The sequence below is a fragment of the Lepidochelys kempii genome, chromosome 7 (assembly GCF_965140285.1).
Source record: "Lepidochelys kempii isolate rLepKem1 chromosome 7, rLepKem1.hap1, whole genome shotgun sequence".
Taxonomy (NCBI): domain Eukaryota; kingdom Metazoa; phylum Chordata; order Testudines; family Cheloniidae; genus Lepidochelys; species Lepidochelys kempii.
Genome location: NC_136386.1, coordinates 10,744,643 through 10,760,861, shown reverse-complemented (window position 1 = coordinate 10,760,861; position 16,219 = coordinate 10,744,643). Strand labels below are relative to the sequence as shown.

At 45.5% G+C, this 16,219-nt stretch overlaps 1 protein-coding gene across 1 annotated transcript; it reads right to left on the bottom strand.

The window, feature by feature from the left end:
• Positions 1-12,225: 12,225 nt before the first annotated feature.
• GPR27 (G protein-coupled receptor 27) lies at positions 12,226-14,896 on the bottom strand. The gene has a single exon (XM_073354810.2). It carries the CDS (start codon positions 14,168-14,170, stop codon positions 13,025-13,027), a length of 1,146 nt encoding a protein of 381 aa, XP_073210911.1. The 5' UTR covers positions 14,171-14,896; the 3' UTR covers positions 12,226-13,024.
• Positions 14,897-16,219: the final 1,323 nt, after the last annotated feature.

Genomic DNA, 16,219 nt, shown 5'->3' with positions numbered 1-16,219 from the left:
AATACGTATACCTATCCTGGGAGCAGCTGTGGGTATGGGGCAACAGAGCCAGGGACCATCCAGAGATGAGGACTGTGCACGGACTAGCTCTGCATGAGGAGAGGCTGAGGGAACTGGGATTATTTAGTCTACAGAAGAGAAGAATGAGGGGGGGATTTGATAACTGCTTTCAACTACCTGAAGGGGGGTTCCAAAGAGGATGGATTTAGACTGTTCTCACTGGTAATAGATGATAGAACAAGGGGTAATGGTCTCAAGTGCCATGGGGGAGGTTTAGGTTGGATATTAGGAAAAACTTTTTCACTAGGAGAGTCGTGAAACACTGGAATGGGTTACCTAGAGAGGTGGTGGAATGTCCTTCCTTAGAGGTTTTTAAGGCCTGGCTTGACAAAGCCCTGGCTGGGATGATTTAGTTGGAGATTGGCCCTGCTTTGAGCAAGGGATTGGACTAGATGACCTCTTGAGGTCCCTTCCTGATAGTCTATGATTCTATGATTGGCTGGCAGCGCGATATTTTGGGTAATAACCAGACTCATATTGACCTGGTAATGTAGACATTTTGTATAGTGCGCAGAGTTTCAAATAACTTCTCACTGTACTGGATCTATGTGCTGATTGGGAGCCAGAGAACTGGAATGCAATAAAAGAGGGATGTGTGATTTTTTTATTAACCAGTGTGGGGGATCAGGAACACAATTTGTGACTAGCTGGGGAATTTAACTTCAGTGTTACCCACCAGTCTTGGGAGTATCTGTTCTCACTCTTGCAGCCTGCCCTGACCTTGGCATTACTAGTGATAGCTGCCCTAGGCACCACTGGGTCAGACCTGGGCTGGGACTCAAAAGAGTGGGCAGCCTGGGTTCCCCCCACCAGCCACAGGGTAGTGGCCTAGCACTCAGAGAGGGGACTGAAAACCCCTCAAGAGAGTCGGTGGTACTGGACTTTATTGGACTCTGATACACCGAAAGGGGACTTGAACTTGACTCAACTGGAAAGCTGGGGTCAGTGAAAGGCACAGAGGGGGTGAAAATATCAGCTTCAGGGAGGAAGCCCTGGGGGCCTGGCCCCATACCAGGGCTCGGATTGTGTAAAGACAGCAGGAGTAATTAAAGACTAGAGTCCAGGGAAGGCGACAGTTGAAGTCCGTGTTGAGGACACCCGAAAGGCCCTGTTGGACTCATACCCCAGAAGGGGTCTGCTTGAGTTGTTTTCACATACAGACTGTGTGTGACTCAGCCGGAGGGCTGAGTCACCGAAGCCACCTGAGAACCCACCGACAGGGGTCGCTACAGACTGAGAGAGGTGCAGACACACACCTGGCCGGGAGGCGCTTGCATGAGGTGGGTGTGACCCCATTACAATATCTTATAAGAGGCTTTTTACTAATTTGCCTTGCCAACATAATGCACCTTAATGACGTACAATACCAGCAAGTCTGACTTCAAACTAAAGGCCTTGTTCGCAGGCCCCCTTTAGCACCACATCTTATTATTGCTGCCCAGATGGCTGTTTAAAAGAAACAGAAGGTGTTCAGAATCCCTTGATTTAAACAAGATGTCTCAGGAGTTTGATCTTGACAACGCATAATGTGTTTTCCAGCAGGCGTTAGAAGAATCCCAAGGCGTGGCAGGACTTTTTAAGGACAGAAAAAGGTTTTCGTAACTAGTTACCGAACTCAGTGAGTAGCATTGTCATCATCATCAATCAGTAACATGGACCCAGGAATCTGGAAGATTTTAATGCACATCTAGCACAGGGTGACTCCTCTGTTCCTTCTCAATGGGAGTTGTGGGTGCTTGCACAATGCAGAATTAGGCCAATAATGTGCAAGCGGTCATATGTAATATATATGCCCAATTCACTGGTATGCATCAGCCGCTGTGCATCACCAGAATGGAGCCATAGCATCCTACAGAAACTGGCCCAAGGCTTGCATGTGGTTTGAATTGTAAAGTGCACAAATGTATCTATTAAATGCTGTGACTGAACAAGGTGCAGACATAGATATAGCCTTGTAAAAGGGATCCCATTGGCTTCCATAGCCACTCCTTTTTTTGTTCTGGGAGCATGCAGATCTAATGGGGTGGGAGGGCTGAGTCTGTTTTGGGGTTTTTTTCTGGACTCCAGACTCCACAGTCAGAGATCTATCTGTGGATAAATTCTGACACAATGTCATGAGAACAGACTGCAGTTCTTACAGTAACAAGGAGGGAGCGGCAGGACTGTTGGGGAGTTGGCAGAAGAGGAGGAATTTTAAATGCAAAAAGAAGCGATTAAATCTCCCAAACACAGACATGAGTGATCTTTTCCTCAGAGAAAGGAATCCAAGATGGCAGCCTTGGTGGAGTAGGTCCTGCAAGATGCTGCACATCTCTATTGTTTGTTCTTCAGTTTGCAATATTCAAGCTATGGCCCTCATGGTAGAAAGGCAATGATGAGTTTTCTTGGAAGCTGCAGAATGAATACAGATAGAAAATGTTGTGTCTCGTGATCTTTATGCAACAAATATGAAGGAAATAGAGGGGCAGTGTTGGATCCAAATAACCACATCTACTGAAAATACACAATGTGCGAGGCCTAGCTACATATACGCACTGCTGCTCTGGTTGGGGTCTGGTGGCTTCTAACACAAAAATTGTGGAGAGCACCATTAAAAGACTCACAAATGAAAGGGGTATTATCTATTCCTATAACTACAGGGAAGAAAAGCCAGGTCTGTTCTAAGTCTTCTAAGTGCATCACAGTATTACCTTCAAATAGCTGAAGGAGACATGGGGTAGGGGGAAAATTCCCTAAAAGGTATCCGGAAAACTTGGCAGACGCTATGGAAAAGGGAGGCAAGGTACCATCGACATGACAAAAACTAACATGCTTAGGAATCCAATTATTACTATTTGTATTTCTGTAATGCCTCAAAAAGATTACAAAACGATTACAGTTTCACTAGACAAGACGAAGTGGGAGAAAGACAGTCTTATTCCCATTTCACAGATGGGGAAGTGAGGCACAGAGACAACTTGCCCGTGGTCATACAGAAAGTTTGCAAACAAAACTGCCATTGACTTTAATGATTGTAGAATCAAACCCATATTCAATTTACTGCTGTGTTGAGATAGAGCATCTGAGGTCTTTAGCACAATCTACCAGGAAGGCAAACTCAGGGGTGGAACCTTTGGTGACTGCTTACATGCATTCTCTCTCTCTCGCTCTTATTTTTTCCTAGTGATTTCTCCACATCAGTAATTTTTTTTCTCACTTCTTCTGTCCCATGGGTGAAGCTTTTAGGGTGAAATCCTGGGCTTATTAAAGTCAATGGCAAAACTCTCCTGGGCTTCAGTGGAGCCTGGATTTCACCCGCAGAGCTTGATCCAAAGCCCATTAAAGTCAATGACAAAACTGCCGTTAACTTCAGGGGGCTGTGGATCAAACTCATTTTTACATTGTGTGTATTACATTGGCACCTTGGGATTCCAGCCCAGACCAGGGCTCCTTTGTGTTATGTGCACTACACACACGTAGTAAAGAGACAGTCCTCGCCTTGAAGAGCTTACAGTCTGACCAAAGGAAGCAGCCCAAGGGCAGGAGAGATTTTGATCCAACGTGTGCCATAGAGATTGGAGAGGGAAACAACTTGTTAGATTATCCAGTCCCTCTCTTGGCCACAGTGGGACCATTTCCTTCAGAGTTATGTCCCTGCTGACTTTTAAACGTAACAAGTGATTGAGCATCCAGAACTTCCCTTGAGAAATGACTATTTTGCAGCCTAATAGATATTGCTGTCAGGAAGATTTTCTTTTTTTTCCATGATATTCAGCCTACATTTTTTTCTTTCTTAATTTCATACCATTGCTCCTAGTTATAGCTCTTGGCACTTACACCCACAGTCTCTCCCCTTAGTCAAAGTTTAGCTCAGCTGTACATATCAAGCTCTCATCGATCAGTGTGTCCAGACCCTGATCCTTTTGACTGCTCTTCTCTGAACTCATTCCACTTGGGCTGTGTCTTTCTGATAATATGGTGCAAAGAACCGAACACCATACTCCAGGGGCTGTTTCACTAGTGCTGGATAGAGAGGGATGGTTGTTACTTCTGACCCTTCCAGTGTGACGTAATACACTGGAGGCGTACAGCAATATTGCTCAGCACTAGTATGTCAGGCCTAATGCAGGGAGAGGGAAGCCCACTTGATCTACTTCACTCTATCAAACTGCTCAACAGCTTCCCGTCCACCCTCCTCCTCCTAGTGCGAGGTGACAGATGGGAACAGATTGAATAGTCTGATGGAGTGAGGTAATACTCCGCTAAATCATTCCACTTTCTCTCAGTGTCAGAAAGCACCGTGCCTTCAATCCTCAAATCTTTGCCTTCATATTTTTCCCCTTTGGAATTCTTTTACGATATTTTTTTTGTTAAAATGACTAAGAAGCAAAAGCAGTAATATTTATACTAGATGAGTAAGTGTTCTAAAAACTTAGCAAAAAGGAGAGGGTGATTCGTTGCATAATCAGAGCTATCGATGCCTTGAGAACTAATGTTTGTTGATGTCCCTCTTATTCTTTTTCTCTGTGTTTCTCATGGTTTCAGGCCGGGGAGCATGTCTCACTATTGACCTAACCAAAGACAATGGGCCAGATCGTCAGTGACTTCAACCAATGTACACCAGCAGAGGATCAGGCCCTAGAGTGTTGTTTCCTGATTCTAAAAAATGGCAACAAATTATAAACAAAAAACAAGATTTATTTTTTCATGGTCTCTTGGTTGTCTTACGTGTTTGGGAATTTACTCTCTCTCCGTTGGGGTGAGAGATCAGAACACCAAAACACACTTCTTTTAAAGTAAGCCACTGCGCATTCTCTTCTGCTGTGTCTTTGAGTGGATGGCACTGACCACTGCAAGGGTGCTGGAACAATTTGTACAGTGGGGATGCTGAAAGTCATTTAATTTGTATATGTTGGAAACCACTTCAAGCCATGGGGTGCAGCCACACCCCTAGTTCCAGCACCTATGGACCACTGTAAAAAGAGAGACAAAATGGGGACCGAGCAATTCCTGAAAGGCTTCAGGAAATAGATCACTACAGGAAATTACAAGGCCCCTGCTGGATTGCCATCTAAATCTCAATGGGGAGCTCTTATGAGCCAGCAGCATCCAGCCTTGCCCTCTACGCCTGGTCTACCCTTTTAGGCCATGTAATAGATATAGACGGGAATGTTTATAAGCCTCTGTCACCTGCGATAGGAGATCTGTTTGTGCTTTTGGAGAGAGAGGAGAGTTGTCTTTAATTTAAGTCTTGTGCATCCTTGGAAGCAGAATACCAAAATAGCAGGTGGTGGACCTAGCTGGGCTGAGCAGAGGCAATACAGCAGAGCCTTGTTAATAATTCAGCTAGTCAGGGAAGATGACATTGTTAACCGTAAACAGGCTAATTACATTAACATAGTAAGAATCTGTTCCCTCTCCTCAGGTTGGTTGGCTTTAAAGAGATGCCTGGAAGCCAGGACAGTGGGTTCAAGAGGAAAAAGGGGGTTTGCTCTCTTTTTGCCTATATTTATTGCCGTCGGAGAATTAGAGACTGGAACTTGTTTTAGGGGCAGACCAAGAAAATGCTCCACAGACACTCTCAAGACTAACCTCCAGTTTTGCAGTGCTGATCTCAACACCTGGGAGCTTTGAGCCCCTGACAAGACCTGATGGCAGCAGCTCCATCACCTGAGACTGATGGACTTTGAGATTGTACTTTGTACTGATTGAGATTGTACTGATGGACTTTGTAGATTGCCACAACGAAGGAGAGACTTGTGAGGCATAAAACTGGAAGCAGCTCACATTCATCAACAATTGTCTTCACCTCTGGCAATTGCAGACAGGGCTGCAGCTCCAAAATTGGTCTTTGGCCCCAGCCCAGGACCCACAATAAGTGACCATAGCTCATCTGTCAAACTTGATGGGAGAGGCCATCATCATGGGTCTTTCCTCACTGTATGAGTATGGGAAATGAAAACTATGGGCCTGATCCTCAGCTGGGTCAAATCAGTGTAGCTCCAGTGACTATGCTGAGGATCTGGCCCTGTGACATTTTTTCATAGATTTTAACGCCAGCAGGGAACACTCAGTCATCTGGTCTAACTGAGCCCATATAACTGCACCAGGTTGCTCCTGTCCTGAGTCCAATAGGCTCTTAGGTAAACATAAGTGATCTTCCAGAGAGGCACCCAGTCTTGATATGAAAACATCAAGAAACGGAGAATCCACCTCTTCCCTTGGCAGCTTGTTCCAATGGTTTCTGGCTCTAGATTTCCACTTCCTTGTAGTGTACTATGCTGACTGCCTAAGATCAGCTGGGACTTCATAACTTCCTCATAACCTTACAAGACGATTTTAAAACTTTCCCACGCTAACTGCTGAGTGTTATCAACCTGGCCACAACACAGGTGAAAAGTGTGAACCAAAGGGAGCAGTGCTGGCTTCAAGAGATATCCAGTAAAATTTCACAGTACAAATGTGCCTGACCCACAAAATCAAAGGAGCTCCAAGTACTGAGGTCATTACATACAAATAGAGTGCAGAAAAATGCACATTAAAAACTATTTAGCTTTACTTCCATAGTTAATTGATGAAATCCTGCATAGTAACGGACTGTTCACCCATAATAAGAAGTAGTACTTGTCATCAGTAGCTGTTTTATACAAAGATGGGTAAAGATAATTACAGATAGGGAAACTGAGGCATGGGGTGGTTAATTGACTTGTACAAGGTCACATAGGGCCTGATGTTCAGAGGCGCTTAGCACCCAGATATCTGCTCAGACTCTGAAAATCAGACTTTTAGGGTCCAATTCTGCAACCCTTAGCTTGGACTGTTGTATGAGTAAGGATTACTGAATCACTCAATATATGAGGGCTATGGAATTGGGCCCCAAGTCAGTGGCAATTCTAGGTGAGCAAAGACTACAGGAGCAGGTCTTTGGTACTTTTGAAATTATTACCCAAGTCCCATTTTCAAAAGTAGCTTGAAAACTGAGGTCACTTTTGAAAATGGGACTTAAGTACTTTTGAAAAGTTCAGTCCTTTAGTGTAATAGCAGTGAGAGAAGACTGGTTTGAGCATGAGTGGGAGCCAGGAACTAGTGAGTTTTAATACATGGTCTCAAACAATAATTCCCCCATGGCTTTGAACAAAGCACTTCAAGACAGATATTTAAAATCATTCTCTAATTATGGATGCTCCAATTTTGACACCTTGGGCCTGATTCTTCTGAGGCTGACTTTAATTGGAGTCTTAGATGCTTACCTCTTTAAAAAAAAAAAAAAGCATACAAAAAAAAACCCAGGCCCAAGTTGGGTCCTCAAAAATCAGTGACTGCTTCTGAAAAAGTTAGCCCGAGGGACTTCATAAAAGAAATACACTGACTCCAGTCTTCCGGAAGGAAAAATCTTTGTAAAGGTCCAAAAGTGCACTATGACATAATGAAACCAAGCTTTTGACCTGTGTTGCACTCTGGCAACTTGCCTCACTTAGAGGCTGCTGTTTTCAAACTTAATTAGCTTGATTGGCTGCATATCTAGTAATCTTTATTAAATGTACAGTAATCACCTTTATTAGGCAACCGCCTGTCTTAAGAGACCACTCAAAATTACTGCTTCCCCCACTGAGTACAATTCTATTCCATCTTTATTAAGAGACCACTTTTGCTGAGCAACCGATTTTTGTCACTCCCTTGAGTGGTGGCTAAGACAGGTTTCATTTTTCCTGGGCTTCATTATATTCTTTGACATTCTGAACAGTGCCAGCATCATAGCTTTCTGGCTCAGATTATGCATCACAATAGTCTATTTTTGTGTATGCTTGCGCGGGAAGGATTAGAAATTAGAGCCCTAGTGAGATTGATGATATTTTATTTTGAAACAGAGCTGTCAACTTTAAATAAGGGTTTTTAAGGTGGGATTATACACCTCTGTTACCAACTGAGCTGAAATCTAAACAAATACAGTATCCTGAGATATTTTAGATTTATGCTCTATAAGGCAAAAATATTCCACTGTCAAAGGCGTGAGGCCACTTCTGTGGTCAGAAGCTCCAGTGGGAATTCTTGGTAAGCACTGGCTGTGGGATGGGGCCCCAGCCGTGGAAGGATTTTAAATGTAAGTACAGCGGGTCCTGAGCTGCATGCATAGTGGTGGGGTGTGTGAGAGGGAAGAGTAGGGGCGTGGTGTGAAGCTCATTTTTGCACACCGGTGATCCTAGAGGAGTATGCTGTGCCAATCCTCCAGCATAAGTCTGAGCAGCCTGTAGGTTCAACCCTTTGTCTCATGTAAACTGCACTGCACGCAGGCAAAGCCTCAGGAAAGCACTGACTCAGTCATAATTCCTGCCCTCTTGTTAGTTATTCCCCACTTTCTGGGATGCATCTTTTTCTCCCTTTGTAGCTGGCCAGCTCTGCTTCCTGGGAGTGGGGAAACAGAGACTTTGCTCCTCCTAGTCCCTGCCCTGAGGGGAGTGCTGATTGTACAGCCCCTGCTCTTTCTCCAGCTTTGCAAACCTGGCAGCCTTTATGTGGCCACACAAGGCTGGGGGCCTCTCTTCCCCAGCATGACAGCTAGGGCAAAACTTTCCCCCCTTTTTTACTAGAGAACATTTTCCTCATTGGTACAGCCATTTTCTGACAGCATCAGACCCTCGGCACAGTAATACTGCAGGCCTCTGAGGGCAAGACCGCACTTTGTCTTGCAGAGCCGAGATCCTTATACTCAGTATTTGTTTAGATTTCAGACCAATTATTTGCTTACATGCAGAGGGTGAAATCCTGGCCCTCTTGAAGTCATTGGCAAAACTTCTACTGACTTCATCAGAGAGGATGTCACCGGGAGTATCTGAAAAGAATGCATGAAATACGTCAAAGTTAGGGATTTATTGCCAATATAAACAAATAAGTTTAACTAACCTGCCATAATGTATGCAAAATAAGGTATACTACAGTATATGAGCTTGGCTAGTAAGATGCTACCATGAGCTGATGCTGGTATTGTCTGTGACACTGAACAATAATGTTCCCTGGAAAAGGAAAGCTATTTTAATATACTGTATACAGTATATATTAATCAAGTAAAGAATGCTAGATACAAATCCTACCTAAGTACATTAACTTTGAAAGCAACAGTATGTCAACACAGCCCCATTGCCATTCATCAAATCCCTTAAATTACTTTGCAGGACCTCTGAAATGTCTGTTGTGAATGCAGTACTAACGCCATGAAACCGAATACCTCTTTTGGTAGAAGAGGCTAGGTAATACAAATAGCTAATTCTTATTTACTGCCTTTCACCCATAGACCTCAAAGAACCTTTACCGGGGTAAACATAATTATCCCCATTTTATAGATGGGGAAACTGAGGTACAGACAGAGAAAGGTTTTTGTCCAAAGTCACCCAGCAGGCCAGTGACAGAATCAGAAATAAAACCCAGGGTCCTCAGTTCCAGTCCAGTGCCATATCCACTAACCCACGCTGCCTTATGTATGTTTCTCTCATCTGGTTGTTCAGAGGGACGGTATCCAGTTGTTAGCCCGCTTACCACTCTTGCATACCATCTGAGATTGTTGTCCTTTTGCTGCCACTTACTCCTTCTGTGACCTTGGTCAAGCCACTTAACCTCTCTCCCTCAGTTACCCCATATGTAGGCTGGGGATAGTACTTCCTAGGAACGATGTGAAAACTAGTTAGTTAACATTGTAAAGTGCTTTGAAGGTGTTCATTACAATTATTACTGAATATGATGGTTTGTGCATTTGATTTTAGTAACTTTCTCACCCTTATAACCATCTCTGGAAGAACAGTCTTCATCTCACTGTTTTTACATTTCTTTTGCTATTCTGTTTTACTTCCTGATAAATTGCTTTGTGTATAATTAGGGCAGTGACTGATTCTGCCAATCGAATATAACTTGTGAAGGCGGTTTGGTTGGTATACATGAACTGTGAACAATACAGCTTTCTTCATTTGTGTCAGTCTTTGGTGCTTAATTTTGTATTTTCTGGACCTAAATTATATTCTGTTATGGAATACGATGTAAGTCCAAAATAGCTCCATTGAAGTCAGAGGAGTCACTCCGGTCTTACAGCTGTATGACTGAGATCCAGCTCAGTATTTTTTGTGTAGGTGGGTTAAGAATGAAATATATTAAGCATTTCCACACTCTGCCCTTGGTCCATGTCAGAATTCCCTTAGATAGCACTGGGAATTGCCTACAAGAATAAGGAGTACTAAACAGCCTTATGTATTTGTTGACATTCTTTTGTTTTATCCAAGCCTTTTAGTATATCACAGCCAGATTTCGCTGTCATTGAAGTCAGCAGCAAAACCACCATCATCTTCAAAGGGTGCAGGATCAGGCTCACTGTCCCTACATGGGATTTCATGTACTGAGGTGGAAACTTTTCTGGTTTTAGTGAGACTGTCACACAGCAACATTGTCCTTTACAGCAGAAGGATCTGATGCTGCTGTCTGAGTTCCTAAATATTAATAGAACCACCACTCTCCTGGAGGTGATTTTTAATTTCTACCAGTGTTGACTATAGATTTCTGTTCATGCCTCTAGTCTTTCAAGAAGTGAAATCTGGCTCTTGCAGTGGCAAGAACACTTTTAAATAACTGCATCTTACCACTATATTTTTTTAAAAGCAGAGATCTTCCCCCTAAGAGTTTAGAAGCTATGTTTAGCGGTCTCTTCATCCTCTCCCCACCGCTCCGCACTCACCAGAAAAGCTTTTTAAATCAAGCTTAGAGGGGGAAAAAAAAAATGCCGTGTTTCTTATTTCTCTTAGTATGGAAAGGGAAGAGAACTTGGATGTGCATTTTCAGACTGTTAATGTGTCCTTAAAGGGTATCCCCGGTTGTCACATTCTTGTATCTCTACAAGACTTTTTTAAATTTTCCAACATCAGTGTTACTCTGTAAAACCTGAATACAACTGAAAAGAACAACTTATTCTGTGAATAAGCCTTAACTGAGTAAGAATTGTAACATAAAAAACCCTAAAAACCCCAATATATTTCCACTTGCAATTCTGTAACTGTCGATTAAGTTTCACTTTGTAGTTCAAACCTTTGAACTATTTAAGTTGCTATCAGGCTCCTTTTTCAAACTTTGGCAAAATCCAGCCACTTTGATTATTTAAATTCATGTTCCTGTTTTTGAACCTTTTCATCTGCTTTCTGTACATTACTACTGAAGTGAAAGCTCAACTCTTAAAGCCTGTACCACATACTTCAGGAAATCTTGTCTCAAGTTTTCTAGACTCGGAGTTACAGCAAAAATTTGGTGTATCCAAATTATCCAAATCTGAGGCTGTCTTCTCAGCCCTCTAATTTAACTGTCACACCTAACCTTAATGGAAGAGACTACAAGTTGTTAAGATATAGCAAATACATCTATGCAGTAACTTTACACTCAGGACAGATATATCTCATCTAGGGGATGTATAATAATTTTGGACTAGTGTTTATGGAAATACTCTTACAGCAGTCACTGAAATTTCTTTGCAGAAATTAAGTCCCTTATTTGTCATGTATGTGACTTGTTATAAAACAGTGAAAATATTACTGTTTGCTAAATTTTACATCAGAGAGAGCTTCCTTGCCAAACAAATGTTTTTAACTACATATCTCTGAAGAAGCTAACTCCTGGCATGGACAGGATAGGTTGGTTCATGATCCCATTCCCAGCAACTCAGTTAATACCTTTAGGTAAGTCTTTTACAGCATAACCCACAATATAAAAATGCCTAGCCCATTAATAATTCAAAATAACCTTCCTGATAAGTGGAGCCTACAGATGAGCACAATGTTAAACCAAGCAACTGTGTTAAACTCCTTCGCCTACTAAAATTAGTGATACATAATTATCCAGAATTTTCCCATCATTAATAGAGCAATTTTTTACATAGTAATTAGTTTTAGCAGACAGAAAAAGAATTGTGCTATTTAAACCTGCCACCCATCATGAACTTAAGTCTCTTTAAAAATACTTTAGTGACTTTTATTGGTATAAATACCTAAAATGAGATTGAACAGCAAAGGAGAACTCTGTACTTCTCCATGATATCCTAAACTGCGAATTATACTCAGACATGAGACATGCAATTTTGTATGCACACAAATTATGTCAAAAAGCACTATTGCCATTCTAATTTCATAAAGTTTCAGTATTTTATTAAAGAAAACAGTCAAAATGTACAAGTATGTGACCCAGTTTTGTAGATAACTTCCTACAAAGTCAGTAAAATATGAATTCAACCTAGTTTAAAAACTGCTATAATTGATCATTTTTAAAGTTGATATTCATTTTAAAAGCACATTTCACAAAGAATTCTGAAATATTACCAAATGAGCAGTGCAACAAGAAAAATTAAAATTAGTTCTACACTGTGTTTGCATTTCAGGCAAAAATTACATCACTACTTTCAATACTTAAAATCACTTGAGAATGTCAACCCAACAGCTCCCCATAGAAACTGAACACTGCTTCTGAACACATTAGGAACTTCCTCTTCTTGACTTCAAAACAAATAATAAAACAACACCCTTTGAGGTCATCAAAAAATAACTTTAGTATAAAATTTTGTCTTGGCCTTTATCAAATCTTGAATAAAATTGTTAAGCCTTTATCAAAACAGACAGGAACAGAATTTTATCCATATCAGGTGCAGTCACACCTACAAAGGTTAGAAGCAAGACCAGAAACTCGGAGCCCTGTTTTGTTTTTTAAAAACTACACAAAGACAAATAAATAAAACTGCTTCTTACAGCCTAAGGTTTGGGGTATTTTGTTCATGTAAGTGGCCCATAGGCAGCAATCTCTTATGTTTTGAAGACAGCATATGCAGAGTATAGAAAAATAAACAAAATAGCTTCTTACAGCTGAAAGTTTGGGGGCAGGGTGGTGATTTGAATTTCCTCAGAACCAGAACTCGAGTGCATATGCAGAAATATGGAAAATGATCTATTTTTTCATTAAAAGAAAAGCCACCCTAAATCCCAAAGCTCTTGAGATCACAAAGAATGGTGCCCTGGGTGCTCTGTATGCTTTGGCAGCAAGGGAAGTGGGCTCTGAAGCAGACCCTGAGCTCCTTGTTGAAGATGAAGCACAGGATCGGGTTGACTCCAGCCTGAGCGAATGTCATCCACACCGAAGCAGTCAGGTAGACCTGGGGGATGGTGCTGGCCTTGATGAAGACCCGCAGGTAGCAGGCCACAATGTAGGGGGACCAGAGCAGCAGGAAGAGCAGGGTGATCATGTAGAACATCTTGCAGAGCCTCTTCTCCATCTTGAACTCCTCCAGCACCAGCAGCCTCTTGATCTGGCTGTGGGTGGCCTGCCTGATGCCCACCAGTGTGGGCGGGGTGGGGCCCCTGCCAAAGCCAGCCGTCCAGTTGGCAGCAGCTTGGCCGGTGGCTCCCGGCCCGTGGAAAGTCCAGTTCTGGCTGATGGCTGGGACTAGCTGGGCTGGCTTCATCTTGCGGTGGCCGTGGATGAAGAAGAGGAGCTTGACGTAGACCAGGTGGGTGGCGGCGATGACGGCCGCCAGCATGAGCATGAAGCCCAGCGTGTCGTTGGCCTTGACGTAGCGGTGCTCGAAGATGCACTGCTCCTCCTCCCGGATGAACTTGTAGGTGCCCACGTCGAAGACGGGCGGGAAGGCCATGGCCATGGCCAGGGTCCAGACCATGCACACCACGGCCAGGCAGGTCCAGCCCGTCATGCGCTTGGCGTAGAAGCGGTGGTGGGCGATGGCCATGTAGCGGGTCACCCCCACGCAGAAGAGCAGGAAGGCGGCGTGGAAGCAGAAGAGGACGGCCAGGAAGGCCAGCACCTTGCAGCTCAGCGGCCCGTGGGGCCAGGCGCCCGCCCCGCTGCGCACCGCCAGCATGACGGAGGGGAAGCAGGCCAGCGAGCGCAGCGCGTCGGCCAGGCACAGGTCCAGCAGCAGGTAGTAGGGGGCGCGGTGCAAGTGCCGGTCCCGCAGGATCAGCCAGGCGAAGAGCACGTTGCCGGCCAGGCTGACGCACAGGATCAAGCCCAGCGTGGCCAGCTTGAGGCCGGAGGCGCTGAGCAGGCCGCCGGGGCTGGGCAGGTGCGGGCTGCTGCTGCTGCTGAGCTCGCTGGCGTTCGCCATCGGTCGGGTGCGGTGTGGGCGCCTCCCCTCCTCCTCCTCCTCCTCCTCCGGGCTTCGCTCACGGGCTCCGGTCCCAGCGCTCACCGCCCGGCCGGGCTGCCCACGGCGCCCCCCCGGACCCAGGCGGCGGCGGCGGCGGCCGCATCCCTCCCTGCCAGCCCCCGCCCCGCGATGCGCTGCGGCCCCATCACCTCGCTCCGCGATCGGTCCCGCGGCTGGGCAGGCGCCGCGGCTTCAGGCGCAGGCCAGGCTGAGCGGGTGCGGAGCGCGGCTGCGGCGCCCCCACGCCGGCATGCTGCCCCCGCCTCGCCTCCTCCGCCCGCCGGGGCCCCCCGCCGGTGTCCCTGCTGCAGCGGGGCGGGATCCTCATCGGGGGACATCCAACTCCCGCGGCCTCCTAGCGCCGCCGGGGGCGGGCGGGGGCGCCTCGGCTCCCGCAGGCTGCCGCTGCATGGCCCCGCTCCCTCGTCTTTTGTCCCACCCACGGGGCTCGACCTGCCGCTACCTGCTGGGGCTGGAGGGGGGCGAGAGCGGCCGCTACCTTTTGGGGGGGCTGGCTCGGGCTCAACTTCCGGCGAGCTGCTTCTCCGGAGCCAAGTTTAGGGGCAGGCTGAGCCTGCGCAGAGGAGCGGGAGCCATGAAAGCCAAGGGACCGGGAGGGGGGCTCCCCGCCCGCCCCAGCCGCCGGCGGAGCTGTCCGCTCCCTCGCGCCCTCCTTGCGCCGCCGCCCCAATCAGGCCAGCGGGGTGGGAGGGGACCCACGCGTGGGGCAAGGCGTTGACGAGGGGGTGAAATGGGCCTCGTCTCTTTAGGGGCGCTTATCGCCTGGCGCAGCTGAGTCGTGTCCTGAGTTGTGCGTGGGGAGTGAAGGCTTGGCGGGGCTTCACCCTGCTGCTTGGACCTTTCTGCGCCCCTCCCTGCCAGCGGATAAATTGTTGGGGGTGCGGGAGGTTATCCCTCCCTGGCGCTCCTTTGCCTTCAGCAGGGACCAGCTGTCATGTAAAATCTCTAGGGAGAAAAGGGGGGAGACGTTTTCCCCCCTATCCACTCACCCACCCACTCTTAAATTCAGAGGGTGTCCCCGTCAGCGTGGATTTTACCTCTCCTCCCAAGGGAACATGATCCTTATCGATTACTAATGAGCGCCTGCCTGCCATAATTCAAACGTGGGGACAGAAAGACCCAGAATGAGGGTTGGGAGACCAAGTGTGAAAAATCGGGACACTTTTGGGGGGGGCCAGGTAATAGTTGCTTATATAAGACAAAGTCTCTAATATCAGGATGGGCCCGATAATATTGGGATGTCTGGTCATCCTAAATGAGGGACACTATGGAAAAGAATGGTTCCTGAAATGTAAAGTAGCATGGGGTACATTTGTTTAATATGATAGCTAATACTTTCAGGAACCTTGATTTCATGGCTTCCTGACAGAAATCATTTGCAACATTAAAGAAAGTATACAAATACAATTAATAACCACAGGTCTGGATTCCACAGCCCTGGCACATGTTGATTAGTATCTGACTCCTCAGGTAGCCCCATTGATTTCTCTGGGGCCATGCAAAGAATATGGTACTATTCAATATGTAGGAATGTCAAAATCTGGCCCAAAATAAATAATGTTTGAAATGAAACATGGGTGTAGGAATGCTAATCCCACTGCCCTGGCCAAATTCCAACTGAGGCACCGCCTATCCCCATTCCCAGTAATACAATACTGAGTAGAAAATGCTTCCCCTCTTGGCCTAACAGCTGTGGGCTGTTAATAGCCTCCAGGTTCCACCCCAGACATAGCTGCATGTCAGAGAGGGGTGAAGTAATCCCTAATGTACATATAGTTTATAAAGTGTCCATTTCAGATGAAAGCATATCCATGCAAAATATTCTTGAGTTAGCTTTTGCTAGCGTTACACACACGGATTAGTACCTTACTCCATGGATAGCCCATTGGCTTCAATGGAACCTTTGACAGTGACTGCAGCTCTACCAGAGTAAGGCTGGCAGAATGGGGCCCATCATTACTTATTGGCTGGTAAAAAACAGTGAGA